Raw genomic sequence first — 26,181 nt, 5'->3', positions numbered from 1 at the left:
TTAAAAGCTTTTGCACAGAAAAGGGAACCATAAACAAGATGAAAAAACAACCCTCAGAATGGGAGAAAATATTTGCGAATGAAGCAACTGACAAAGGATTAATCTCCAAAATATACAAGCAGCTCATGCAGCTCAATATCAAAAAAACAAACAACCCAATCCAAAAATGGGCAGAAGACCTAAATAGACACTTCTCCAGAGAAGATATACAGATTGCCAACAAACACATGAAAGGATGTTCAACATCACTAATCATTAGAGAAATGCAAATCAAAACTACAATGAGGTATCATCTCACACCAGTCAGAATGGCCGTCATCAAAAAATCTACAAACAATAAATGCTGGAGAGGGTGTGGAGAAAAGGGAACCCTCTTACACTGTTGGTGGGAACGTAAATTGATACAGCCACTATGGAGAACAGTATGGAGGTTCCTTTAAAAAACTAAAAATAGAACGACCAAATGACCCAGCAATCCCACTCCTGGGCATATACCCTGAGAAGACCATAATTCAAAAAGAGTCATGTACCACAATGTTCATTGCCGCACTTTTTACAATAGTCAGGACATGGAAGCAACTCAGCCATAAAAAGAAATGAAATTGAATTATTTGTACCTCAGTAGGTGGATGGACCTAGAGTCTGTCATACAGAGTGAAGTAAGTCAGAAAGAGAAAGACAAATATTTTGTTCCTTTTTATGGCTGAGTAATATTCCATTGTATATATGTGCCACATCTTCTTTATCCATTCATCTGATGATGGACACTTAGGTTTTTTCCATTTCCTGGCTATTGTAAATAGAGCTGCAATGAACATTTTGGTACATGACTCTTTTTGAATTATGGTTTTCTCAGGGTATATGCCCAGTAGTGGGATTGCTGGGTCATATGGTAGTTCTATTTGTAGTTTTTTAAGGAACCTCCATACTGTTCTCCATAGTGGTTTAAAATAATAATACAAATTATATATATTTATATAATATAAATATATATATTATATTTATATAATAAATAAATATAGTTAATTTTATATTAACTTTTAATATAAAATGTTTTATTCTTAAAAAAGAGATGTCTCTCATACATAAATGAAAAGAAATTCATTGGCATTTTCCAACCAGTTTCCATGACCAGCATTTGTTTATTCTGTGCAATTCACCATCGGAACGGCCCTCATGGGCAGACTCAATTAAAAAGCCTATGAGAAAATGGTCTTAGTGCAAACTTCAATTGGATTTTTGGAAAAAAATAATCTGAATTGCTTTAGATAACTATTTTGAACATTTACTGAGGTTATATAGAAGGTTCTTCTTTTCTTTAAATTCTAGATTGGCAATTCTTTGTGTGCCTTTGTCTTTGATTAGACTATGGTCTCTTGGAGGCCCAAGATTTTTTTTTTTTTCCGATTCCCACTACCTACCCCAGAACCTGAATATATGATTGTTCCATTGAAGTGAAATGAAATGATGTAAATGAAATTATTCTGCCACATGGTTGTTGCCATCACCATGTTCATTCCCATTATTGGACAAAAGGCATTGAACTCACAGCTTCAGCTTTCTTTAGTTGCATCTTGGGCAATTTCAAACTATTCCTCCCTCCAATTTTTTTTAAAGTTTACTCACACCTGCAAAACCCAGGTGGTGTTTGTTACTATATATGCTTTTAATTACCAGTAGCTTAAATGTACCATAGTTGTAAAATTGTATTTTTTTTGCTTACATTTAAAACTTTTTCCATCATCTGACTTTATTTAGGTCCTGACTTTTCTTCCCCCAATTTCTAAATAGCTGCATTAATTTTACTTTCTTCAGAAAACCTGAGCTAATAATTTAAACATGACATGCTTTTTCACAGCTCCAGGCCTTCACTCATGCTGTTCACTTGGCCCAAGCCTCCTTTCCCTTCCTTTCCCCCCATCATATTTATACTCATCTGAATTCAAATGTCACCTCTTTGATGAAGCTTCTTTCCCTATGAGTTTTCATTGCACACTGTATGGTCATTATGCTAATGCTTCTCCAGCAGGGCAGCGCCTGTCTCCTTCACACCCAGCCCCCTTCTTAGAACACTATGACATACAAATATTCAATAAACCCAATTTACTGAGAGTTGACCATGTGCAAAGTCCTCTACCAGACCCCCAGGGTACAGCATTGAACAGGCAAGTAACAGTGACAAGGTACTGTCCTCAAGTAACTCCCAAGCTTGTCTAATAAGATAAAGATTAGTTTTGATAGAGCTGTGACCAAAATAGAATGAATACGTGCAGTGTCTGTTTAGATAGGAAGGGTCTGTTCTGATAGGTGATCAAGGCAGGCCTACTTGAGGGGAATCTAAGGCAAAGGTCTGAAATATAAGAAGGAGCTCACCACGCGGAGAACCAGGTAAGCGCCTTCCAGGCAGACAGAATAGCACGTACAAAGGCCCTGAGGAAGGCACAAGCTTGCTCTGTTCAAGGAAAAGGCCAGTGTGCCTGGAGCAGAGGGTGAGAATCACCCCCAGTGGAGAAGAGTGGTATGAGTTGAAGTCAGGCAGGGGGACCCCGATAACGCTGGCCCTGCAGCCAGCAGGGAATTTTGTTTTAATTCCATTGGCCATGAGTTCCCACTCAAGAGTTTTAAATTGGGAAGTGACATTACCTCATTTCTATTTTTAAAAGGTCACCGTGAAAGTGGATTGTTGCAAGACATATTTTGGGTGGATAGTGGTGCTGTTTACCAGGGTTGGGAAGAAGGTGGGGTGTGGAGTGTGTTTCCGGGGCTGGGGGTAGGTTTTAGACACAGTGTGTTTGAAAGGGGAACAATCAAGTAGGTAGGCAGATTTATGAATTCACACTTCATGAGAAATGTCTGGCTCAGAGATTTAATTTAGGAGATAGTCGCATCTAATGGTATTTCAGGCTATGGCATAGTAAAAGATTATTTTGGAAGAAATGGAATAGGACCCAGGTCAAGTCCTGAGGCAACCAATCATTCAGAGGTCAGATGGAAGAGGGAAAACTAGCACAGGAGTCCAAGAAAGAGAAGCCAGTAATGTTGGGGGAGTGTGACTTGAAGGGAAACAAAAGGAGAGTATTTTAGAAGGAGGAAACAGCCTGCTGTGTGGAATGATGCTGGCAGAGTGAGTGAAGGAGGATAGAAGGTGTCCTTCTGTGTTGATAAATCCCAGGTGGTTGGCCGCTTTGTCAAAAGCAGTTTTGATGGGGTGGTGGGAACAGAAGTCAGGTTGGCATGGATTGTAGAGACGGTGGAAGTGAGAAAGTAGAGACAGTGAGGGAGTTGGCCTTCAAGACAAATTATGCTGTGAAGGGGAGCAGAGAAGTCACTTTCTACCTATCTCCATAATACATACAGGACATAAGGTTTTGAACACACTATAATACTTCTTCACTACTGCTCAAAATATAGCAAGAGGGCTTCCCTGGTGGCGCAGTGGTTGAGAGTCTGCCTGCCGATTCAGGGGACCCGGGTTCGTGCCCCGGTCTGGGAGGGTCCCACATGCCGCAGAGTGGCTGGGCCCGTGAGCCATGGCCACTGAGCCTGTGCGTCCGGAGCCTGTGCTCCGCAACGGGAGAGGCCACAACAGTGAAAGGCCCGCGTAACCGCAAAAAAAAAAAAAAGTAGCAAGAATCAACTGACCAAACAGCAATATTTACAAGAAATGGTGTGGTTGGGAGAAGTCTTCTTTTAATCACGTATTGAAACCAAGTTCCCCTGAGACTGAGTTCCCCTGCCAAGTTTATGATTAACTTCTTTATCCAAAATTTTATTCCTTTTCTTATCCACTCTGACCTCAATCCTGTGCTAACTGAATGCTAAACATCCAGTGTAAGATGAATAACACTGCTGGTGTTGATAACACTGTTAATGTACTGAGACTCAGGTTGCTTCTCCTGGGTAAGACGAGCTAACAGACCCACCCCGCCGTGCCCCTGGTCATGAACCACCAGACCAGAGACCCCTAAACTGCAGGCATCTTGACTCCCAAAACTACACCTAAGAAATGTCACAAGACGATGAGTACCCCAGCCTCTTTGTTCTTCCCCTTTAAAAAATCCCTAACTCAAAGACCAAGTTGGAGTGGATCTGAGGCTTGTCTCCCACTCTCTTGCTTGGCGCCCTGCAATAAATCCTGATTTTGCTGCAAACACCTGCCGTCAGAGTTTAGCTTTCTGTGCCGTGGGCACATGAGCCCTTGCTTGGTTACAGTGTTTTTTCGTTCATTTCTGTACTATCCTACACAGCTAAATTAACAATAGCTGACATCTTAAAGGGAATTATAATTTTCCAACTAAAATATTAATTTATTCAATACTCCTAACAACCCTATGAGACAGATACTCTGACTATCCCATTTCATAGATGAGGAATCCAAGAGAGTTAAGAGATTACACCAGACCACAGAGCTAGTGAGTGGTAGAGGCAGAATGAAGACCCAAGTTCTAACTCCAACGTCTGCATTCCCAACCTTTGCAAAACAAGAGGTGGAGATAAGAAAGAAGTTATTAATGGCTTAGGATAAACACTGGAATCTTAGCCATCCTCATTTAAAGAAAAATGGTCTTTCTCAATTCACTAATAATTTTGGTAACAAGATGAATGGCTTTGTTGAATAATCCTTAGTAGTAATTTAAATAATTCTGCTGGTAGCTAAGAATAAATGAATGGAGGCCTTAGGTATGATTCCTTCCCTTTTTTTTAGTGCTAGAAGGAAAGGGATTTAGGAAACGCTGTGAACTTCCTACTAAATTTGGAATACTGAAGACAATATTCTAAATAAAGTCTCTTACAATATGCCCCAGATATTCATAAGAGAAGTGTCTGAGTAAAAGTAGTAGTACATGCTTTATTTACTGGATTTATGAAAATGTGCCTATAGCAGTAGCTTCTAGGCATGTTTAAAAAGAAAGTAGGTTCCCCAAACATTTGACAAACTTCCATCAGTAGTTAAGGCAACATCCAGGTAGAAAAGTTGAGTCACATGCATTACCTAAAGAAATCACCAAATGCATAAACATCAAGAAATGATACACAGGAAGTGTGAGCATACACAGGATGGATGCCCCCTTAAAACAGAACCCATATGGCTCTTCAAATATGGCTCTATGCATTAAGAGAGCAAAGTGACACAACTCAACTCTAAGAGATGTTTAAGGCAGACAGTCATTCAATCATACATGCAGTTAGTCATCTCACAAATGGTTTTGCGTTTTTCTGAGCACTCAGCATTGCAAAAGAAGACGCTCAAGCTCTTGGGGAATTTATGATCTTCATGGAGAGATGAGTTCTTTGGCTTATCTGTTGAGCGCCATAGGAGTGGTAGAAGACATAAGAGTGACGTTAGGATGAATGAATACAAGGCATAGTTTAAAAACTTTTTTTTGCAATTTTTAAGGAAATATGTGCCTGGTGTTTAAATTACAAACAAAAGAAGTAAAACAAACACACACAATTCATCCTCAGAGAGCATTGATATTTTTGGATATGCATTTGTACAGTTGAAATATAATGTACATACAAACATCTATCTCTTTTTTTCATTCAATGATATGTAGTGTTTCATACCACATGATATAATTTCTAACATCATTAAAAATTCTTCATATATACAGGCCATTTAAATGATCATTTATACTCCATTATATGGATGGATGAACTGTAACTTATTAAAGCATTGCCCTGTTGTTGACCATTTGAGTTTCATGCAACTTTTGATTGTTGTAGCTATAAGCTAAGCTGGAATAAACACATTTGTGCCAATCATGTTTGTCTTTTTTTATAAATTTATTTTATTTTTATTTTTGGCTGCATTGGGTCTTTGTTGCAGTGCGTGGGCTTCTCATTGCGGTGACTTCTCTTGTTGCAGAGCATGGGCTCTAGGCACATGGGCTTCAGTAGTTGTGGCACATGGGCTCAGTAGTTGTGGCTCGTGGGCTCTAGAGCACAGGCTCAGGGGTTGTGGTGCACCGGCTTAGTTGCTCCACGGCATGTGGGATCTTCCCAGACCAGGGCTCAAACCCGTGTCCCCTGCGTTGGCAGGCGGATGCTTAACCACTGCACCACCAGGGAAGCCCTCATGTTTGTCTCTATCCCTTATTATTTCCTTAAGTATACATCACCAGGAGTGAGTGAAACTTCAGGGTCAAAAGATACGAACGTTTTTAAGGCTCTTGTCAGATCACTTTCCAGAAAGACTGCAGCAATTTCTACCTCTTCAAGGAATGTATAGGTGTGTCTGTCTCATTAAACTTTGGACCACTATAATCCTAACTTTAAAAAATATACATTTGTTAGTTTGATGAGGAAAACAATTAGTCATAGTTATTTGAATTCTTTGAGATTTTATTTAAATTCCATTAATGTTCCATAAGCCACCTGCATTTCTCCTTTTATAAATTATCTGTTAATATCCTTGCTCATTTGCTTTTTGGAGTTTTAGTGTTTTAATGATGTGTTTGAGTTAACTGTATATCAATATCATACCTATTAACAAATATTTCAAAATATCTCCCTCACTAACAGTTTGCCTTTCAATTGTGTCTCTGCTTCCTGTCCACAGGATGGACAGGAAGCAGAGGCAGAGATGCATTAAAGCATCTCTTTGGGAGGAAGAGGGTTCAGGTGGGTGTGGAGTTTCCAGATACATGTATGCCTCTCTTCTGGCAGATGAGGGTGAAAAGTGTGCTGGTAAGGGCTGTGTATGGTTCATACTTCACATTCTTGTTAGTACGTAGCGATGAACTATTGGAGGCTTAAAAAAAGTGACATAATCAGATCTGCATCTTAGAAATCAAGATCTAGTGGTAGGGAGGAGGATGGATTAGAGGGAAAGACATTTTCAGTCAGCTCCTGGACTCCTGGAAGACCCTCCTCAGTGGTCTCCTGGGTTTAACTGATACAACTTTAAGTTTCTTTATGTTTAAATTTAAATATTTAAACTTAAACTAAAATATGGAATGAAGTAGGGTCAATATTTCTTTCTGAGAGAAAGAAATAAAATAGGTGAGGATGAGTGAAGAGATCAATAAATTGAAAGTGTTTATGGGACTGATGTTAAAGGAACACAGGCCTTTCTTTTGCAGTATGTGCCTGTTTGGTGAAATATTTGACTAAATCCTGGTAATCATATAGAAAAGTAGCAGAGATGAAACTGTAAGAGATGGGCTAGCCTGACAGCAGAAGGCATTAGTGTTAGAATTATTTGTAGATAATGGGTAATCTAAAGGTTTTAGACATGAATAGAGTAGCTTACTGGGAACATTAGCCTGGGAATGTGCAGTTTGGATTGGAAAGAGAGACCAACTAGAAGCAGAAAGCTCAGTTATGAGTTTATTGTTTTGGCACAATATTTCCAGAGGGCAATTTTGTGATAATGCAGCAACATATATAATACATCCATCTTCTGGCCCTACAATTTCACTCCTAGGAATTTATTAAAGAAATAATAGGGAAAGTGTTTAGAATTGTATGTTCAAAGGTGTTCATTGAACTGCCATATATAATAAAGAAAATGTAAAAACTAAACTTCCAACAATTCATAAGATGAAATACTGTGAAGTGATTAAGTATCATGAAGTAACTCTGTATTTATGAACTTTGAAATGGCTTCATAATGTACTTAAATATACTTAAATACCCTACATTTAGAGTGCCTCCTTCACTTTAATCCATATATCATCCTACCCTGGTGATGCTTGTAAGATTGTTATCACAGTGGTGATTTCTAAAGCAAATCTTATTTAAAGTAAACTTCACAAAATAGAATGGTTCAATTCTCCTCTTTCCTTCCTATAAGGAATGAAGTAAAACAGGACAAGGGCCAGGGCTTGTTTATACACAGTCCCTGATGCAAAACAGCACTCCGTAAGTCTGTGCCTAATGTTAAATTAGTGCAGGTTCTGTGTTCTGTAGGTTCGTAATACATAGTAATATACCAATTCTTTTTCATATCAATGACTGCCAAGGCACTTTTCTCCAAATACAGTTAGTCATCTGATGGCTTCAAACTTAGGTCTTCAACAGTCCCCATAAGGTCCGCTAGAGAGATGCGGTGTGGACTTCTACTATAGCAGAATGATCCTGGCTCTGGATTGAGAAATTTGCTTTCAATTTGCATCTGTCACTTTACAGGTGTATAAATTTGGCAAGTCACTTAACCTCTTTGAGTCTCTGCTTCATCTTTAAAATGGGGATAATAAAATATCTTTCCTTTAGTTGTTGTGTAACTGAACACAAACAAAAGCCCTTCCATTACTTAATCCTTGCTACTCCACATTAGAAATTTCAGACAAGGAATATCAATATCTAGAAAAAGTTATTTTTATCTTACTTAAAAGTAACATACCCACAACCCACTATCCAGAATGCTAAACTGTTTTCTCTTTATAATTAAGCTCTTTGGAATAAACCACAGATCATTTCCCCCAAATATTACAGAACTTTCCTATTTTCATAAGTTTATATGCAAATTGAAGATCTCACCTCAGTTATGAGTACTCAAGATAACATAATTATGTTATTCATGTAACCTACCTTGAACTTATCTTCAAATCCATAGTGTATTTTCCAGAAAAGAGGGCCTACCTTCTTTAGGTTCATCTAAAATGTTTTTGCTCGTGGAAACAAAATGCTATTTAAGATTTTTGCCTTCAGGCAAATATATAGGGAATCTCACTTGCCCTTTACTTTCCCTGTTCGTGTCCCAAATACTAGACTCATTAGGGGAACAAATTCACATGCTTAGAAGCGAATAATTACTGTATTTCGTGATAAATGTTATTGTATTAACATAAAACCTAATGTTGTTCCTCAAAATTTTATCCAAGAATTTAGCAAAACTTAAAAAAAAATTTAAATACAAGAATCACATCAACTCCAAAGCCTTAAAATTGGCAATTAATAGTAAAATTACTACACTGTCTTTAAATTATCTTTTCACATTTAATCCCCCCCTTTTCCTTTGAAATGAAAGAAGAGTTAAGGTCATGTTTGGGGGCAAACAATATAGAGTATTGACAAAGAATTGCAAAAATTGGGACTTTGATCTTAAAATAAAATAGATGTCATGGAGGATCTTTATGAAAGTAACCTTCAGTCAAAATCTGGGACCTCAATCCAAAAAAATCAATGTATATAGAATCATAGATGAGCTAAATTTCTCCCGGTATATATGTCTTTGGAGAGACCAAGCTAGAGGATGAGCTCAGGTGTGCCGGCCCCGAGTTGTTTGTGGTGACCCAGGAGGGGAAGCTGGAAGATGTGATTGTGATTCTTGGAGACCATGTGAGCAAGGAGAGAAGTGGAAGAGCGAAATGGCTTAGAGGGCCTGATTCATGTGTCATGTGCTTCGACAAAGTGCGAACAGTGTTTCAGGAAAATTCTGACTGGCCTCTGGAGGGGGCAACTGAGTTCTACAGACTGAAAGGAGAACTTAAAAAAAAATCAACTTGAATGAGGCACAATCTACTCACCTTTTAAAAAATTCACTCCTTTAAAATTTTTAGATTTTCATTTTGAGATAATTATATATTTACATGCAGTTGTAAGAAATAATACAGAAAGATTCCATGAACTGTTTACCCAAGCTAGTAGATAAGTGAAACTATAGTAAAGTACCACAATATTGCTTTATAAAATATAGTACTATATAAGAAGATATATTAAAAATATATAGAGAGTACACTATCACAACAAGGATATTGACATTGATACGGTGGAAAAGAGGAGCAGCTCCATCACAAGGATCCCGCATGCAACCCTTATGTAACCATACACCTCCTTTCTCCCTCACTTTCCCATCCACCATCGCTGACCCCTCGCAACCACTAATCTGTTCTCCATTTTTATAGGTTTGTCATTTCAGGAATGATATTTAAATGAAATCACACAGTGTGTGATGTGTGACCTTTTAGGGTAGGATTTTTTTTTTTTTTTACTTAGCATGATTTCCTGGAAATTCATCCAAGTTGTCATCAATATTTCATTCCTTTATATTGCTGAGTATTATTCCATGGTATGGATGACCACAGTTTGCTTAGCCAGTCCCCTACTGAAAGACAAAATGACTGATTTTAAGTTTAAGGTTTTGATGAGTTTTGACAAATTGATATGCCCTGGAATCATTGTCATAATCAATAAATAGGACATTTACCCAAGAGAAAAGAAAATATATGTTCACACATAAGCTACATGAACCTCTGTAGCAGTTTAATTCATAATAGCTAAAAACTAGAACTAAACCAAATGGCCAACCACAGATGAGTAAATAAATGAATAAATAATGATATACCTGTACAATGCAATACTACTCAGCAGTAAGAAGAAGTGAACTACTGATATAAACGTCACACATAGTGAAAAAAGGCAAGACATAAAAGAGTATATGCTCTGTGATTCTGTTTATATGGATTTCTAGAACAGGTAAAACTAGCCCATAGTGTCAGAGAGCAGATCAGTGATTACCTAGAGCTGGGTGAAGGGAGGCGAGAGATTGACTGCAAAGGGGCACAAGAAAACTTTTCACGGTTTAAGAGAACATTTTAAACCTGCAACCTGGAGAGAAACTACTGCTCAGAACAGAAGGGCCTTACTTTCACAGAAATCAAGAAACTGGTGCAAATTAAATTTGTTTATGGAGGATAGGAAAAAGAGTAAAGTAGGAATAGAGGCCCAAAAAACCAAGGTATAGAAGAATAATGAACCCCAAAGGTGAAAATAGAGGAAACTTGGGAAAAAACTTATCAAAGCTTCAAACTGCAGAAGGCTGATGGGAACATTGTAACACGAGGATGTGAGCTTCATCTATGTGACATCAAGTTTATAGTATGCAAATTCCCCCTCCTTGGCTTGTGACCTTTACACAGCTGTGTGTCTGCCTTTCTTTGGGTCCTGCAGGAGAAGTTAGCCCAGTAAATGCAGAAGGAAAGGGTGTTGAGATTGCAGGTGTGGTCTTTGACAGGAAGATTCTCTGATTCCACTAATTAGTAAAGACATGAAATTATCTCTAATAGCAGAAAGCAAACAAGGAACAGTTTCTTCGCTTTTCTTGGGACCCTTTCATGACAAAATACATTGTCATATTTTCCATCAAGATCCTTCTGGAAGCCCTCTCTATCCCTCTGAAAAGCATGTAGTGCTAATGTAGTAAATGGCATGCCTAGATAGAAATAAGCCCTTATGGCACAATATATATGCCAAATTCTTTCCGCCTTTGAAGGAGACAGTACTTACCTGGGTTGTAGGGAGAGAAACTGGAGCAAAGACAATGGAAGACTAGCGACATGAGCTGAGTCTGAAAGAGAACAAAAGAAGGGAGGTTCAAATCTAGGTGAGAGTAGGGATAAACATCCATTCCAGGGGACTTGTAGGTGAAAGAGAAGTGAGATATGGTTACTGGAATTCAGAACTGGGGAAATAAACTAAAGTAAATAGGAAGCCAGCTGGAATTAAATTGTAATTGGGGAGAATTATCAGTAGATGCTAAAATCACTGGGTAAAAGATTGTTCTGGAATAGGCTACTTGTACAGTGTAAAATATCCTCCCACAGATTTCTTATTAGTTGTCAAAGGAAAATGCACTTTTTCACTGGCCTAATCTAGCTGGTGGTGACAACCTTCCCAAGAGTGGCACAGACTGACAATGCATATATGATGTGATGCAGCATCAAGGACCCGTATCACCCATGAAGTGTTCACGCCAAAAATGTTTAACCTGAAGCTCATCACACCTAACTCCTACAGAAGCACAAAGGATAGAGGGATAAATAAAATGAAACCATAGGTAACAGGCAAATCCAGAGTGTTTGCTGTTCTATAAGAGGATTTGCCTGTACCCTATACATTATTAGTAATAGTAATTAGTAATAGTTCTAGATAGAAGGGAGGATTTCACCTCCTAATACTGTAGGCCTTAGATAAAGTTAATTGACAAGTTATAACTCAGATGACTAAAGAAGAAACTCCAGATAGATCTTTAGACCAGTGCTTAATAAGAAAAAAATTGGAGGTTAAGGCCAGGGTTTCATGCTATAGCATTTGTAAAATATAAGTACACATGTTAACTAAACTATTAAATATGTATAGTTTTCATTCAACATGAGTTCAGTCATTTTCAACTTGTCCTTTTGTTGTTGTCCTTATAGAGTCTCACATAAAAGATGTCTCTTCAGAGATAAAAGATGTCTCTTGTAGCTTTTTACAAGAACTTGGTAGACCCCACTTCATTCCAGTAGACAAGATTCTAAGGCTCAAGGAGAGCACCTTACAGGAGAAATCTATTAATTCAGTGGAATCGGCCCAAGTATTCTGCATCAGCTGGCCAATACAAGTAAATCTAAGTCCCTGCCAGCTTTCGACAAAATAACTCAGGACTGCTCCCTCCAAAAAACATAATTTTGTCCCTTACATTTTATTTTGAAAAATTTCAAGCATACAGAAAATTTGAAAGGCTATTTAAATAAATGCCTTTGTACCCTCCTTGTATGTTCAAGAATTGTTAACATTTTGCCCAATTTCATTTATATATATATATATATATATATATATATGTTAAGACATTCTCCTCCATAAGCCCAATACTATTTTTATACACAAGAAAGTGAAAAATACCATATCATCTACTATACAGTGACTGAATTCCCCAGTTGTCCCAATAGTACATTTTGTAGCTTTCCCCAGTGAATCAGGATCTAATCAAAACTTACTCATTGTATTATTTACGTGTGATTAACATTTTTTATCTCTTATAGTCTGGGATAATCTCTTTATTTTTTCCTCACTGTTTTTTTTTCTTTCTTTTTTAAATCTTCATGACATTGACATTTTGAAGGATCCAGGTAAGCCCTCCTGTTCATGAGGAGTGGGAAAGCTTGGCTGCATGGGGGCCAGAGCACGGGGAACTGAGTGCCAGGGCTTTGGAGACCACGGCAAGCAAGATCTCCATGCGTGGCAAAGAGTGACCTGCAACGCCAGCAGACTTGTCAGCCCTCATCATGGAGGCTCCAACATGAAGAAGCCACAGACCAAAAGACCTCTTTGGGGGTCACCCATAAACATTCTCATCCACTCATATGATCGTGGAGGGGGTGATGGACCTATACAATCAACTGAGATTGGATCTCCAGCCAACTCAGTAAGTGGGTGCTAAATTAGAGTGAAGTGATTTGGAAAATTAAGGGAGGTTTGTGTTGAAGATGGTAGCCTGAACACTTGGGTTTTCTCACCTTTGTCCAAAAATCCCATTGAAATAACAGTAAAGGTATACAAAAGGGGATCAATAGGTAACCACAGAGAGAACAAAATGGGGGAACAGAGGCCAGAGTTTTGATGAAATTATGTAGCATGGAAGGTGGACTAGATCTTCGTGATCATCTATCAGAGTGGAGGGAGCTGTTACTTAGAAGAGACACAGGGGAAGGATGATACAAAGACATAGGGGCAGATCTGTCCAGCAAACCTTATGCTGGCTCAGAGGCTGCAGGCACTGGGAGCAAGAATGGACTACGGAGCAGTAATCAAGGAATTTAATTAAGCAATAATCAAGGACTGAGTACAGAACAGCTGGGTCAGTGGGACCCACCTATATTTAGAGGGTGACCAGCATCAATACTGTTTACCACTTAGTTAAAAATGGAAAGCTACTGTCTGAAGAAACTAAAAGATATGCCTGAAAATACCTACACATATACTATCCGTGTTCACAGATATAAATATTAGGAAATATAAACTGATAATCTGTGATCACTGGACTATCAAAGAAAACCATCAGTCCCAGAGACAAGAACCAAGGTGAACAAACAGTAAAAATGAACCTCAAATTAACAGATAATTCTGGAAACAGAGAATTTATAAACAAAACAAAACAGTTTTTAATTAGAATCTTCGAAGAGGTTCAAGAAGACATGTCCTTAAAAAAGGAATTGGCTGCTATGAAAAACGGAACAATCAGAAATACTAAAAAAAAAAAAAAAAAAAAAAAAAAGATGGCTGATACTAAAAGAATTCACTAAAGGGGTCAGAGGATAAAGTCAGGAATCTTCTAGAAAAGCACAGAGCAAAAAAAGGGAAGAAATGTAGGAGATAAGGAGATGTGATACAGAAGGTCCAACAATGATTTAGATAGAACTTCCAGAAAAGAGAATATAAAAAATGAGATGAAAATGAAGAAAATACAGAAAGAAATTTCCCGAGGTTGAAAGGGACAAGTCTTCGTTTGAAAGGCTTATGTAGTGCCAAGAGGGAACAGTGATAAAATACCCTCACCCATTTCCATCCTGACAACAGTTCAGAATGTCAAGGATAAAGAGAAGATTCTAAGTGCTTCTAGAAATGAAAACACATACACATAGGCACACACACTGGTACATGAGGCAAACCACAAAAGAAGAAGATGGTTTTGACCTCTGACTTCTTATCAGCTGGAAGATAGGAAGCCATGTTTTTAAGAGTTCTGATGGCTACTAATCTGCCGATCAAATGTAACTGCAAAGTAAGGATAGTCTCAGACATGAAGGTTCTCAGAAATGTTGGCCTTCCATTCATACTTTCTAAAAAAAAAATTTTGGTTATGTATTTCAGTGAAAAAAAAAAGAGTCTTAAAAAGCAGAAGACAAGGTATTCGAGAAATGGGGGACATAACTAGAGGGTAATGGAAAGAAATTCTAGGAAAACAGTGAGGGAGTAGGTGACAATGGGACAGAAAATCTGAAGGCTCTGTGGAGAATGTCTTCAAGAGTAAAGTGGATTCCATGTGTAAGGACATGGAAGACTTTAATATGTTTTGGCAATTTCAGACTCCAAGGAGGGAAAAAACCATAAAGTCACAATGCCTCCATGAAGTAAGTTAAAATATACCCAAATTGTGGACAACTGACAGACTTTAGAAGAGAGAATCTGTTCAGTCTTGACTCCTGACACATTCTTCTTCAGGGGTGACTGGTTTAATGACATAGGATTATATTCCTTCTCTTTCAGTGCAGTCATGCTATTTGCCTCTGCCATGTGTAATAACATATAATACTGTAAACTCTGCTTTAAAATTTTTAGAATCAACTAATAGACAATATATAAAGAAACTTTCATTATAGTGTCAGGAAAGAAGGTAGCAGAATATAAATGTAATAAACACTGAAAATGTAAAACTAGTATTAAGTTTGGAAATATAATGTCATAATTACACACATCTAGTCCTCCTCTAGTCCCAACCCCCTGGGGCTAAAAAGAAGAGTTTGTAGCCACACCAGAAGAGGAAGGAAGGAAGGAAAAGAGGGAGGGAGGGAGGGAAGGAAGGAGAAAGAAAGGCCACCAGAGTTTTGGAGAGTAGACTGGATCAGATATAGCGAAAATTAACATGGGAGGAAACCTCAGCTGATCTCTTTTTGGCTCTAGAGCTGGGATGGCCTTGAAGAGATGCTCTGAACTGGGCAAGGGAGGGCAATTCAGGGAAAGGTACTCAGGCATGAGGTATCAACACCGATATTCTCAGCAGCCTGGGGGGATCAGGGACAGGGTGGTGATTCTACAACTGAGCACCTTGGTCCTGAGGTGGGGGTGGAGGATAAAAGGAAATGGGAAGGGGTTCGTGTGGTGCACACAGCATCCACTAGAGGTAATTATAAAAAGTGTCGATTAGAGAATCTGGAAATTAAAATTTTGATCATCAAAAACAAACAAAAAACTAAAATAAATTAAAGGTAAGAATGGACAAGGCTAAAGAGTGAATTAATGAGCTGGAAGACAGAGCCAGTGTACTCTCCTAGAGGACAGTATAAAGACTCATAGGATAGAAAGAATGAGAGAAAGTGAAGTGACATGAATGATAATATCAGAAGGTCTGTGTCAATAAATAAAACACTATCATCAATAAAACACCAAAATGTGATGTTATAATCAGAAAGAAGAAGAACTGAGAAAGAGGGGGTAAGCCAAAGTTTTAGAAATCTTTCATAGAAAGGAATAAATAAGATACTGTATGAAATTGATAAACCAAGAGATAATAGTATAGACAATTAGAACCATGGCACTAATCACCTAAATAATTAAAAACAGAAATGATTAAGTGTGTTGACCTCTAGGGACCAGGACTGGAGATGGCGGGGGTAGGGGGGAGAGAGTTTTACTTTTCATTTACTATTTTATATTTTAAAAAAACATTTGACACATATTTCTTTAAACATTTTTTAAAGAAAAAATAAAGATTATTGTACTTCCACCTGACCATTATAGAAGAGGTTAATAGCCATTACTAGTGCAGAGTGGTTAACATTCATCTTGGCTAAATTTACTGAGTATTTACTATACGCTAGGCATTGCTTGAGAGAAGTATCATCATATAATCAACTCCATATTATAGGCTCAGAGAAAAATACAATAATTTGTTCAAGGTCACATGGCTATTAAGAAGTAGAGCTGGGATTCCTGTCCATATCTATAAACTCCACAAGCCTGGACATTTGAATACTTTGCAGATTTTGCTCTGATGAGACTGGTGGGTCAATCCTCTTGTCAGTGTTTACTGTAACACTGTAGGGATTCCTTGAGTTATTGATCAATGCAATTTCTTTGGCCATTATTCTTTGGGCAAGGGGAGGTAGAGAGTGGATATAGATCTGAAAGTCTTGATAAATGCCCTGCTAAACACAAATCCAAACAGGAGAATGCATTTGGTTAATGGATGACTTGGCAGTCCATGGAGATATTTTTTGTTTAAAAATAGGGTGGGATGGCTAAAGCAGAGGGAGCTGGTGCAGTGAGTAAAGTTTACATGTTTTGATGGGTGTCCTCCACCACTGGACAATTTATAATTACTATGAAATGAGGATCTGCTGGGCATGAACCCAGAGTAATGGTGTCACAGAAATGGTCAGTAGCCAAACAAGAGTAGAGTCATCCCTTTCATCATTTCTCAAGCCCGTCCTTGACCTGGGGGCAAGTGTTGCAGGTAGTACCATGTTGGACACAGGGTTACAAGAAGGCCAACCAAATTCAGTGTTTAGTTGGGCCGAGGCAGCAAGGCAAAAGCAAATCGTTTGTTTGTGGGCCTCTACAACTAGGATGACCGACCATCTGTTCTACGGGCCCTCTGCTTCCTTTGTAACATTTCCGTTTCTCCAGTTCTCCCCAGGCCCTTGGTTTTGGTGACTTAGGCTCCATCTTCTCTAGCCTTAGCTTCCTGCAATAACTCCCTATCGGTTCTTCCCACGTGCCTTTTTGTCTCCCCTCTAATCCATTCTCTATTCGGTAGGATGAACCTTTAAAATAAAAAGCCAACCACGATAGTCTCTTGCTTAAAATATTCCACTTGGAAAACAAAACAAAACAAAAGAATCCCAAACAAAAAACTTTTCAGTGCCTTCCCATTATCCTTAATATATTCAGTATGACTGCCAAGGGCTTCCAAATTTTGGCTTTTGCCCTGTGCTCTTCGATTCAATTTTGATATTCTCACACTTTCACCAAATTGACTTTTTTAAGGTTCTGCCTGCACTATGATTCCTATAGACCTTTGTGCAAACTGCTTTTTTTGATCTAGAACCCCTCCCCATTACCCAGCCCACCGCCTTCCCCCACTGTCCTGGCTAACGTATACTCACTTATCCTTCAGGTTCCAACTCTAGCAGAGCTTCCCAGGAGACTTACAGGTGATGGTAGCATCCCTGCCTCCACATGGTACTTCAATATTTGGTTATTACTATGTTCTTCTACTACATTCTGTCTTCTTAACTAGGTTGGAAGTGCCAGGAGGGGCCCCCCACGCTTCTCATGCTCACCATTGTAGCCTCCCTTCCTCCCACGGTAGCTCACATTTAAGGCCTTCAGTGCACATTGAATTAAGGAATGATGGAGAGAAGGAAGGCCCTGGCATACAGACCCCTTTGTCACTCTGCTTGTCCCAGGGCTGACCCCAGTGGCTCTGGACTGCAGGTGTCTGCCTGCTACCCAGACATTGTTATCTCTGGTATAGCAGCTTCCTGGAGCTGAGGTCACTCTCTCTACCCCCAGAGCTGTTTCACTGGAGTCAAGCCATCGTGAGCCTGATTCTAAGACAGGAAAAGAGAATAGATTTTTCAAGCTACAGATCAAGGAAGTTGAGGCTGATTTGAGGCAAAATTCTGAAGCAAATTATGAAATGTATTATTAAATGCACAGGGCTTATTTGCAGTTCAGTAAGTGTTTTTTTAAAATGAATTAGAAATGAATATTTGTGAATGCTTAGGAAGGAAAGAGTTGATCAACATGAGTCATCATTGATTAAAAATATAACAGGCCATTTTTGCAATTTGGGGTTTCATGGTGACATTTGGGTACTCATCCCTCCTCTCTTGGAGTTCTGTAAACACAAGGAAGAATAAAGATGTTGGAAACACAGGATCGAGTTATTAAATCTGGGAAATTCGCCCAAATACCTCTCTATCCATCAACAGTGCAAAGCTGTCTTGTAAGCATGGTTGCGGGAAGCAGTTTAGACCTCAGGCTTCAGGGAATTTTGTTCTTTAGCCAGCTCTCTCTGCCGTGCTTCCTTTTCTCCTATAGCCATCTTGAGACTGAGATGGGTGGTCCTATAGGGGAGATCCTGAGTCCACTTCCCCAACCATTTGAGATGTAGATGAGGCTGGCCCAACTGCAGAGAGCCTAGCCCTGCCCTGGTGGACTTACTGCAAGTGATGAGCTGCCCTTGGGTCCTGATCCTTATTATAATGGCCACCCTCTCTACCACAGCATGACCTGTGGGATTGAACGGCCCAGTCTCTGACCAGGAGCTGAAATAAAATCAGAGTCGTGATACTAGCTCTTTCCCTGCCCTATGGGTAGAAACTGATGCGTGGGAAAATGGAGGAGATGTTTGCTCTTGTTTACTGATTAGAGGACTGTTATAGATAATAGCTAAGCTAACATTTAGTGAGTGCTTCTATGTGCCAAGCCCTGTTCTAAGAGCTTTACTGTATCAACTCATTTAATCCTCACTCAACCCTCCCAGGTAGGTATAGTTTTAGTCCATAAGTTAAGTCACTTGCATAGGGTAATGCAGCCAGTAAATGGCAATGCTGGAATTTATATCCAACAACCAAGTCCAGAGATGGAGCCCTTCTACATATTACCACCACACTGCCCGCTCTACAAAAGTGCCCACTGCAGACCACCAGCTAGCCCAGGGCGAAGGTGGATTTCTCTAAGGCATTTGACACATCTAATATGTCTTTATGAATACAATAGAAAAATAAGACTTGGTAATGGCACAGTTAAGAAGGTCATTAGTAACTGAATGAACCAGTGAACTCAGAGAATGCTGATCCCCACCATGGTGGAGGGAGCTTCTTAGTAGGGTGTCATCCAGGACCCTAGTGTTCTAACCTAACCTGCAGACATGGGGAGACACTGGATGCCTGAATCAAGTCCAAAGAGACTTAGAGAAGGTGGACCAGAAACTGGTTTCCAAGACTAACCTCATAAGCATGGACATGGCCTAATCGTAACACAGCAAAGAATTTCCAGTCTTCCCCTTGCACTGGGATTAACAGTGAGATGTATCTGAAAAATAATTGACAAGAGCTTATAAATAGTTTTTAATGGTTAGTTAGTTAGCTAGTTAATTTATATGACAACTAACTTTTTTAAAAGGCAGAGACAGGTGTCCTTTAAAAAATGGTGAAAGAGATTTGAAGCCATATCACATGAAAAGGAGTTAGAGTAGCTGACAATGTTTAATCCTCGGAAGAGAAAGTTTAGGTAGAATTCTAGGGCTATCTTCAAAGATCTGAAAGATTATCTCTTGCAGGAAGGATGTGACTTACTCTGTGTTAACTGCAGAGGGCAGAGCTGGGAGCAAAGGTTACAGGGAGGTGGATTTGTCTAATTGCTGTGCAAAGTTCCCCGTCTACCCTTGGAACAATTATGACACCTAACATTTACCGAGTATTCATGGAGTCTGCACTAAAATAAAGGTCTTTATGTGCCTTAGCTAGAAAGTTGTGGATAAGATTCATACTTATCACTATAAAAGTGTCTCATCATCATTAGTAAAGGCTCCATTTACTGACTGCTTATTAAATTACCTCATTTGATAGCTGCCCTGTTGACTGTTATTATTGTATCATTACTGTTTTACAGATGAAGAAATAAAGAAGTGAAATTACTTTCCTGGAATCATACTGTTTTAAGTTATTAGTTTATAATGATCTGGACCCGAATATTCCAGCTACTAATACTGCCTCCTGGGGTTATGCATGTAATAAGGGGTCAGATCAGGGCAGTTCATTAGAAATATAATATAAGCCGCTAATGAGAACCATGTGTATAGTCCTACTTTTCCTAGTAGTCGTGTTAAAAATGTAAAAACAAACCAGTGAAATTATTTTTAGTGTATATAATATACATTTTATATCTTAACCCAACTGAGTCATCACATCTAAACTATCATCATTTGTTGGAATGATGTAATCAACATTAAAATTATTAACGAGCTATTTTACATTCTGTTTTTCACACGAAGTCTAGTGTCTATTTTACACTTAACAGAACATCTCAGCATTAGCCACATTTCAAGCGTTCAATAGCTACTTGGAACTCTTGGCTGCTAATGGACAGTCGGCACATGGTTAAAATTTAAGTCTCCTTGGGGGGCTAGGGGGTGGGATTGAAACTTAAAGAACAGGTTTGCTTCCACCTTACATTCTAATGCATCCCTGTCCCCGACTTACCTCCTTTGTCATTTTGCAGGGAATGTATAGCAACTGCCTTTGCCTTTTCTGGTAGAGCCAGCGTAGATATTTCTGAATTCGGAGAGGACAGGTGTTTCTCCTGCAACCTTCCAACAACTGTCATTTCCCTCCTGGCAGCTACTCGGAGTTAACGTGTTTGATTTCTGCTTTGAAAAGGACTGAAGTAGGTTGTATGAATCAAATAATGTACCCTAAATACCAAATTGGGGGTAGAACGTTTTGCTTTATGCAAAGTTATGCAAAATTAGGGAGTCCCTGGCTTAATTGATGAGAAATAAATCCTTTGGTCGGTAAATGCACAGGTGACTGAGGAGGAGGAAACGTTCTCGTTACTTTTGTCGCGCCGCCCAAGGGTCGAGGCAGAACGTCAAAACAAACACATCAGCCTCTTCAGGTAGCTTTAAAACAGCCCACCGAAGTTTGTCCTCAAAATTCCAAACCAGTTGCCCAAATTGAAGGCTTATAAAAAGATACCGCGTACTCTCGGCCTCCCGGAGGTGGCGCTATGAGGGTGACGGAGTTAGTGCCTGCAAAACGCCGCGTGTGAGCTCATTCGAGAAGTCATGCTCTGCACACATATTATTTATAGCAGAACTGAGGCGTACACGGTGTTTGACATTTTCTTCTTTTTAAGTAGGGGGACTTCAAAAAGTCGTGGGCACCCCCATCCCCCAGGCAAAGTGCAGTGGGCCGGCGTCAGGGCGCCGGCTGGGGGCGGACGCGCCAACCACGCGTGTCCGGGCGCAGGTGCGGGGGGCGACGGCGGCCACTCCGCAGCGTCCGCTCGGGAGGAGATTTCGCGGCTAATCTCGGGATGCCTTGCAGATGCAAAATGTGTCTCTGGCCAGCAGGAGGAAGGAAGAGGAAGTGAGAGCAGCGGCCGCCGGCGGCGCAGCAGCCGGCCGACCCGGAGTGTAAGTGCGTGTGCTCTGGCGAGCGCGAACCGGCGAGGATGGGCAAGGGATAGAGGCAGAGCCACTCACACCGCCGGGGCCCCGAGTTGGGCGACAGACCCTCCGGTCCCCCTTCAGTGGTCGCGGGGTCGCCAGAGCTCTGATTGCTGGGAACCCTCGCCGCCGCCGCCGCCGTCCTGCGACCCCGGGCAGGTTCGTAAAGTTTCCTGGGCTGGCGCGGCGCCCTGACTCGCTGACCTCAGCGCAGCCGGGGAGGGAGCTGGGGCAAGGAGGAGGCGTCTTGCGCGGGGGGACTCTGGGCGCCGCGGAGACACTTTTGTTTTCTCCCTGGGGGCGTCGCGGCGCAGGCGGGGGGTGGCCGCCGGGGTGAAGGCTGCGGGCGCGTGGGGCACTCTGCCCCAGTTGGGAAAGTCAGGGCGGAGGGGGCGGCGGGAGGGCGAGTGGGAGCGGAGGAAGGGGCGCAGAGGAGGGAGCGCAGGGCCAGTGGCCAGGGAACCCGCAGAGATGTTTCGGTCAGGGCGGGCTGGAGGGGGCTGACTGAGGGTTGGGCTGCTGGCGCCGGGGGGCTGGGGACAGGGAGCGTGTGGAATTGTGGGCTTGGAGACCCGAGAGGCTGCGCGGGAGAAGGGACTGGCAGCTAGGACTCCCGGCTTTTCTCAGGCACTCGCAGATGGAAGGGAATCCCCCGGCGAACGCGCTCCTGGGAGGGGGCGGTGATGGTCTAGAGGCGTGGAGGGCCGGGAGGGACGCGAGGGGGCGGTTGGGGCAGCTGGGAGCCCCGGGCGACTGTTAGTAAATACCCGCCTCCCGGGGACACGCCGAAGTCCCCCCTGGGACCGGGAAAGGAGGTGGGGGGCTTCGATGGGTGATCCCTGCCTCAGAGAGGGGGCGCACCGGGTGCGCCTGAAGAGAAGGAAGGCAGCCGAGCTTCGGGGGCCCTGGAATCCGAGCAGAGAGGGCGGCCGAGATCGCAAGAGTAGCTTTGAGGAAGAGGAAATACAGAACTCAGCCGGCCCGGGGGTGCGCGCGTGCGTTTGGGATTGGGAAGTTCGTGTGGTGCCGCGGGCGCGCGCGAGGGCGGCGAGCGTGTGTGTGTGTGTGTGTGTGTGTGTGTGTGTATGTGTGTCTGTGTGTGACCGCGAGGGGCTCCGGAGCCGAGTGACCCTCTGCCACCTAGGGGCTGTTTGAAATTGGCTGCTCAGGGCAGGGGTTGCTGGCGGCGGGACCTGCGTTGACCTAAAGCCTAGCGCTTGGCCCCCGGTAGTGACCCTGCTCTGCGGGCCTCTGGACAGCTCCGGGGACTCGCGGGGCATATTTCGTGATGTCCAGTGCCTCAGACGTAGGGCCTGCTAACACCACTGGCCATAAATGATGCGGATCTGGTTCGTTATATTTAAGATTTCAGAGAACCTATGGCAAGGGTTTCTGCCTCTGGAGGCAGAGGCCACAGGCTCCTCGTTTACGGCTGCCAGTGACTTGGGGGTGGTGTGTGGGGCAGTGGAAGAATTTCTGAGTTGTTGTTCTTGGGGTTTTTTGTCTATAAAAAAAAATAAAAGTACATAAAAGTTACTGTCTAACCCTAACCCTAACCGAACTAGTAAATAAAAGTAATTAATGACCCGTATTTATATATCAACTTTACAGAACTGGGCACTGTGAGTTAGAAGGTCAGATCCCCTGCTGTCAAGTAGCAGACTTTTCTTCCTTACAGCTGACCTTCTGAACCCGCTCTTTACTATGGTACATTTCTTATCTCTTAAGGGCTGTGGTTAAAGGTTCATGTTAATTTCTTACCACACTTATTACTCACTTTTGTTTGTTTTTAATTAGATGGATTGTACCTCCTCTGGGGAAATTGTGAGGGAATGACCTAGAGTGTTGGGACTCTCCAGGGTGGATGGTGTGAGGAGGGAAGGGAACTAGGGAAGAAGCTTGGTAGGTGTCAGGGAGGGGGTTGCTGGGAGGCTGGCCCAGACCTGGGTGGAATTCAGGACCTGGAGCAGTTACTAGGTTACAGGATGGGTGGTCCTATTGATGGCCTTATCTCCCTTTTCCCCCCCTTTCCCGTGTCTCATCTCTCTGCCTTTCTTGACTACAGACAGCTACTCTGACTGCCTTACATTCTTCTTTTTCACCAAGTTCTCTCATGAGGGCCTTGGCACGTGTTATTCCTTTTGCGCAAGGAGCCTCTCCCCACAGTGCCCAGTTGGCTCACTCTGTTGCTTCCTTCAGGTCTCTGCCCAGTTGTCAGTTTGCAGGAGGACTTCCCTGACTGCCTCATATAAAATAGCAACCAGCCACTCCCTGGTCCTTTTAAGTCACTTAATTTTCCCTCTTAGCACTTTTTACCCTCTGGCATTATATATTCACTTGTTTGTTTGATTATTGTTTGTCTCTCCCCTTAGAATGGAAGATCCACGAGGGCAGGAGCCTTGTCTTGTTTACAGGTCCAGAACTTAGACTGGTTCCCACGTAGTAGGTGCTCAAGAAATACTTGTTGACTAAGATACGCCTTTATGGTAGAGGCTCACCAGGGAAATACACCACAAAAACAAAATACTGCAGCATCAGCGGCAAGTAAGAAGCCCAGGTAACGGGCTTTTGCTTTTTCTCCTCTGTCCTCTCCCCATGCCCAGCCACACTTCTTGCAGATCCCTTTCTACCTTGAGTAAACTCCTCCCCTTAGAATTTCAGCCTGAAGAAAGGAACAGAGAGGTGATTTCCTTGGGGGAGTGGAAAACCAGAACAGTTTATTAATAACACATAACTTCTTCAGATCTGCTGTCTGTGTCATCACTCTCCTTGGAGAATGTCTTTTAAAAGTGTGTGGTACTTTAGCCAAAGAAAGACTCCCCTGGGAAGAAGGGAATTACTGTGAGTGGAGTGAAGTCAGAGACATCCACTGTATCCCACTCCACTCCCCCAGCAGATGGGAGACAAGGAGAGGAGAGGAGTAAGGGAAGAAGGAGAGGGAGACAGAAAGGGGCTGGGTGGCAGGTGCTGGGGAGAAGAGAGATGAGAAATGCCCAGGAGAAGCAAAATGAAAGAGAGAAAATGGATGAGGGGTTTCTACAGTGCTGCTAAATCGTAAGCCTTTATTAAATTGAGATAGGGCAATATTTGAGTGTTTTAAAGTAATATACCCCTTTGGATGTTGGGTGTGAACGGGTAGGGAAAGGTGGAGGAAGGGAGTGCTTTGAAGCCTTGCAGAGAGGATGTGGCTAGGGGTGTGCCAAGGGGCTCTGAGCACACACTTTGCTGACATTATTATCTTTCTTAACACTGAAGGTTTAGAGGTAATCATTCCTACGGAGGATGTTTCCTGTCCGGAGCTAAGACAGTGGGTACCCTTAAGGTTTGTAACTGAAGCCTGCAACCACTTTTCAATGCCTGAAACTATCCAAGTGGGTAGTTTGATTTATAAGACATTCATTTTGTTGAACTTAGAAAAGGTGGGGAATTACTAAACCCTCTCTCCATCACAAAGCCTCAAGTGTTTGCTGCTAATTGTGCAACTCCAGTTCTGCTTCTTCTAATTAACTAGTCTCGTGTTTTTGAAGCTTAGCGTTACAACTAGGAATGGATCATAATATCAATTTATTAGGTCTGGACCAGCAGTTGAAAACATGAAATAGAAGAGAGTACAATAGAAAATTGAGTGTTTTACAAAATGGACACCAAATCTTAATGTCAAATGTATCACTTAATGTGGGTCATGATGAAAAAAGTCTGCTTTAATAATTCTGGAGGCCCTAGGAATGTACATTTTAAACCATTTACCAGGGATTCTGATGAAAGTGGTTCATAGGGCCATACTTTAAAAAACACTTAGCTCCCCGCCCCCCAAAATGCTATTGGTTTAATCTCCTGCAAGAGATGCTGTTTCCAAATGTTGAATCAGATGCAGTAAAAGCATCAGTCATTGACTTAACTTTTAAAATACTACTGTTTATAGAACTTGATGGTCTGCTAGGCCCCGAGGCTGACGTCCTGGCAAAGCTGGAGAGCCAAGTGTATGTATTTCACTTTAGTGATATGGAGAGACAGTAGATTATCTGTAATAACTCTTTAAGTTAGAATAAAACGAGTGAAAATACTCTTTTCTGGACAAGTTTTAGTTTAAGCTTTTGAAATCTTTAAGTTTTTGAGGTCTTTGGAACCTTACTTCACTGAACTTTTCCTTTCATATTTTATGCCTCACGGTCCCCATATGCATGCTTTTAATTACTTTCAGAGGTTTGCAAAGACAGAAGTAATCTCTTCTGGTGGCAGCCACACTGCTGTGATACACAATCAGATTAAGCTTCTTAGTTGACCAGGGCTTGGGACTGGCTAACCAAAGAAGAAAAAGGCTGAGAACTTCAGCACTGTCCAAAATATCAGGATTTTGAAGACCAGCCATCCAGGGTACAGAGTGTGGCTCCCATGAAATGCGTGTGGCCCGTGAAAGCCTTTGAATACGCCAAGCACAGCATTTTTAGGTACAACAAAGCCAGCCTGCAAGCACAATGCAACACTGGTTGCAGTTTTCGGTTCCCTGGATAATTTAG

General features: G+C 41.4%; 2 protein-coding genes and 1 long non-coding RNA gene across 13 annotated transcripts in view; 2 read left to right on the top strand and 1 right to left on the bottom strand.

Annotated features, from left to right (window-relative positions):
* The window catches only part of LOC137229195 (uncharacterized), a 176,189-nt gene extending 160,933 nt beyond the window's left edge, over window positions 1-15,256 (top strand). The window contains exon 10 of the long non-coding RNA XR_010945589.1: window positions 12,830-15,256. This is a non-coding gene — a long non-coding RNA (uncharacterized lncRNA). The remainder of the gene's footprint in view (window positions 1-12,829) is intronic.
* The window catches only part of GPR141 (G protein-coupled receptor 141), a 186,881-nt gene extending 165,690 nt beyond the window's left edge, over window positions 1-21,191 (bottom strand). For 3 of the 5 annotated variants that reach the window (XM_067746740.1, XM_067746742.1, XM_067746743.1), the window contains exons 1-2: window positions 20,697-21,191; window positions 11,233-11,293 (exon numbers count right to left, since the gene is read on the bottom strand). Coding sequence is in view for 1 of the 5 variants with exons in the window: in XM_067746743.1 (XP_067602844.1) it covers window positions 11,233-11,293; window positions 20,697-20,820 (185 nt within the window). In the remaining 4 variants the exon portion in view is untranslated. Of the gene's footprint in view, window positions 1-11,232; window positions 11,294-19,442; window positions 19,528-20,696 lie in introns of all 5 variants that reach the window. The other 2 variants (XM_067746738.1, XM_067746741.1) reach the window with 1 other exon arrangement.
* A 74-nt stretch (window positions 21,192-21,265) lies between these two features.
* ELMO1 (engulfment and cell motility 1) overlaps window positions 21,266-26,181 on the top strand; it is a 547,361-nt gene continuing 542,445 nt past the window's right edge. For 2 of the 7 annotated variants that reach the window (XM_067746730.1, XM_067746728.1), the window contains exon 1: window positions 21,266-21,631. In XM_067746730.1, the coding sequence (XP_067602831.1) occupies window positions 21,281-21,631 (351 nt within the window). In that variant the 5' untranslated portion in view covers window positions 21,266-21,280. Of the gene's footprint in view, window positions 21,632-21,690; window positions 21,824-26,181 lie in introns of those variants that run through there. The other 5 variants (XM_067746734.1, XM_067746732.1, XM_067746733.1 and 2 more) reach the window with 5 other exon arrangements.

The sequence above is a fragment of the Pseudorca crassidens genome, chromosome 8 (assembly GCF_039906515.1).
Source record: "Pseudorca crassidens isolate mPseCra1 chromosome 8, mPseCra1.hap1, whole genome shotgun sequence".
Taxonomy (NCBI): domain Eukaryota; kingdom Metazoa; phylum Chordata; class Mammalia; order Artiodactyla; family Delphinidae; genus Pseudorca; species Pseudorca crassidens.
The sequence above is the reverse complement of the archived record's forward strand: the minus strand, read 5'-3'. Positions and strand labels throughout refer to the sequence as shown.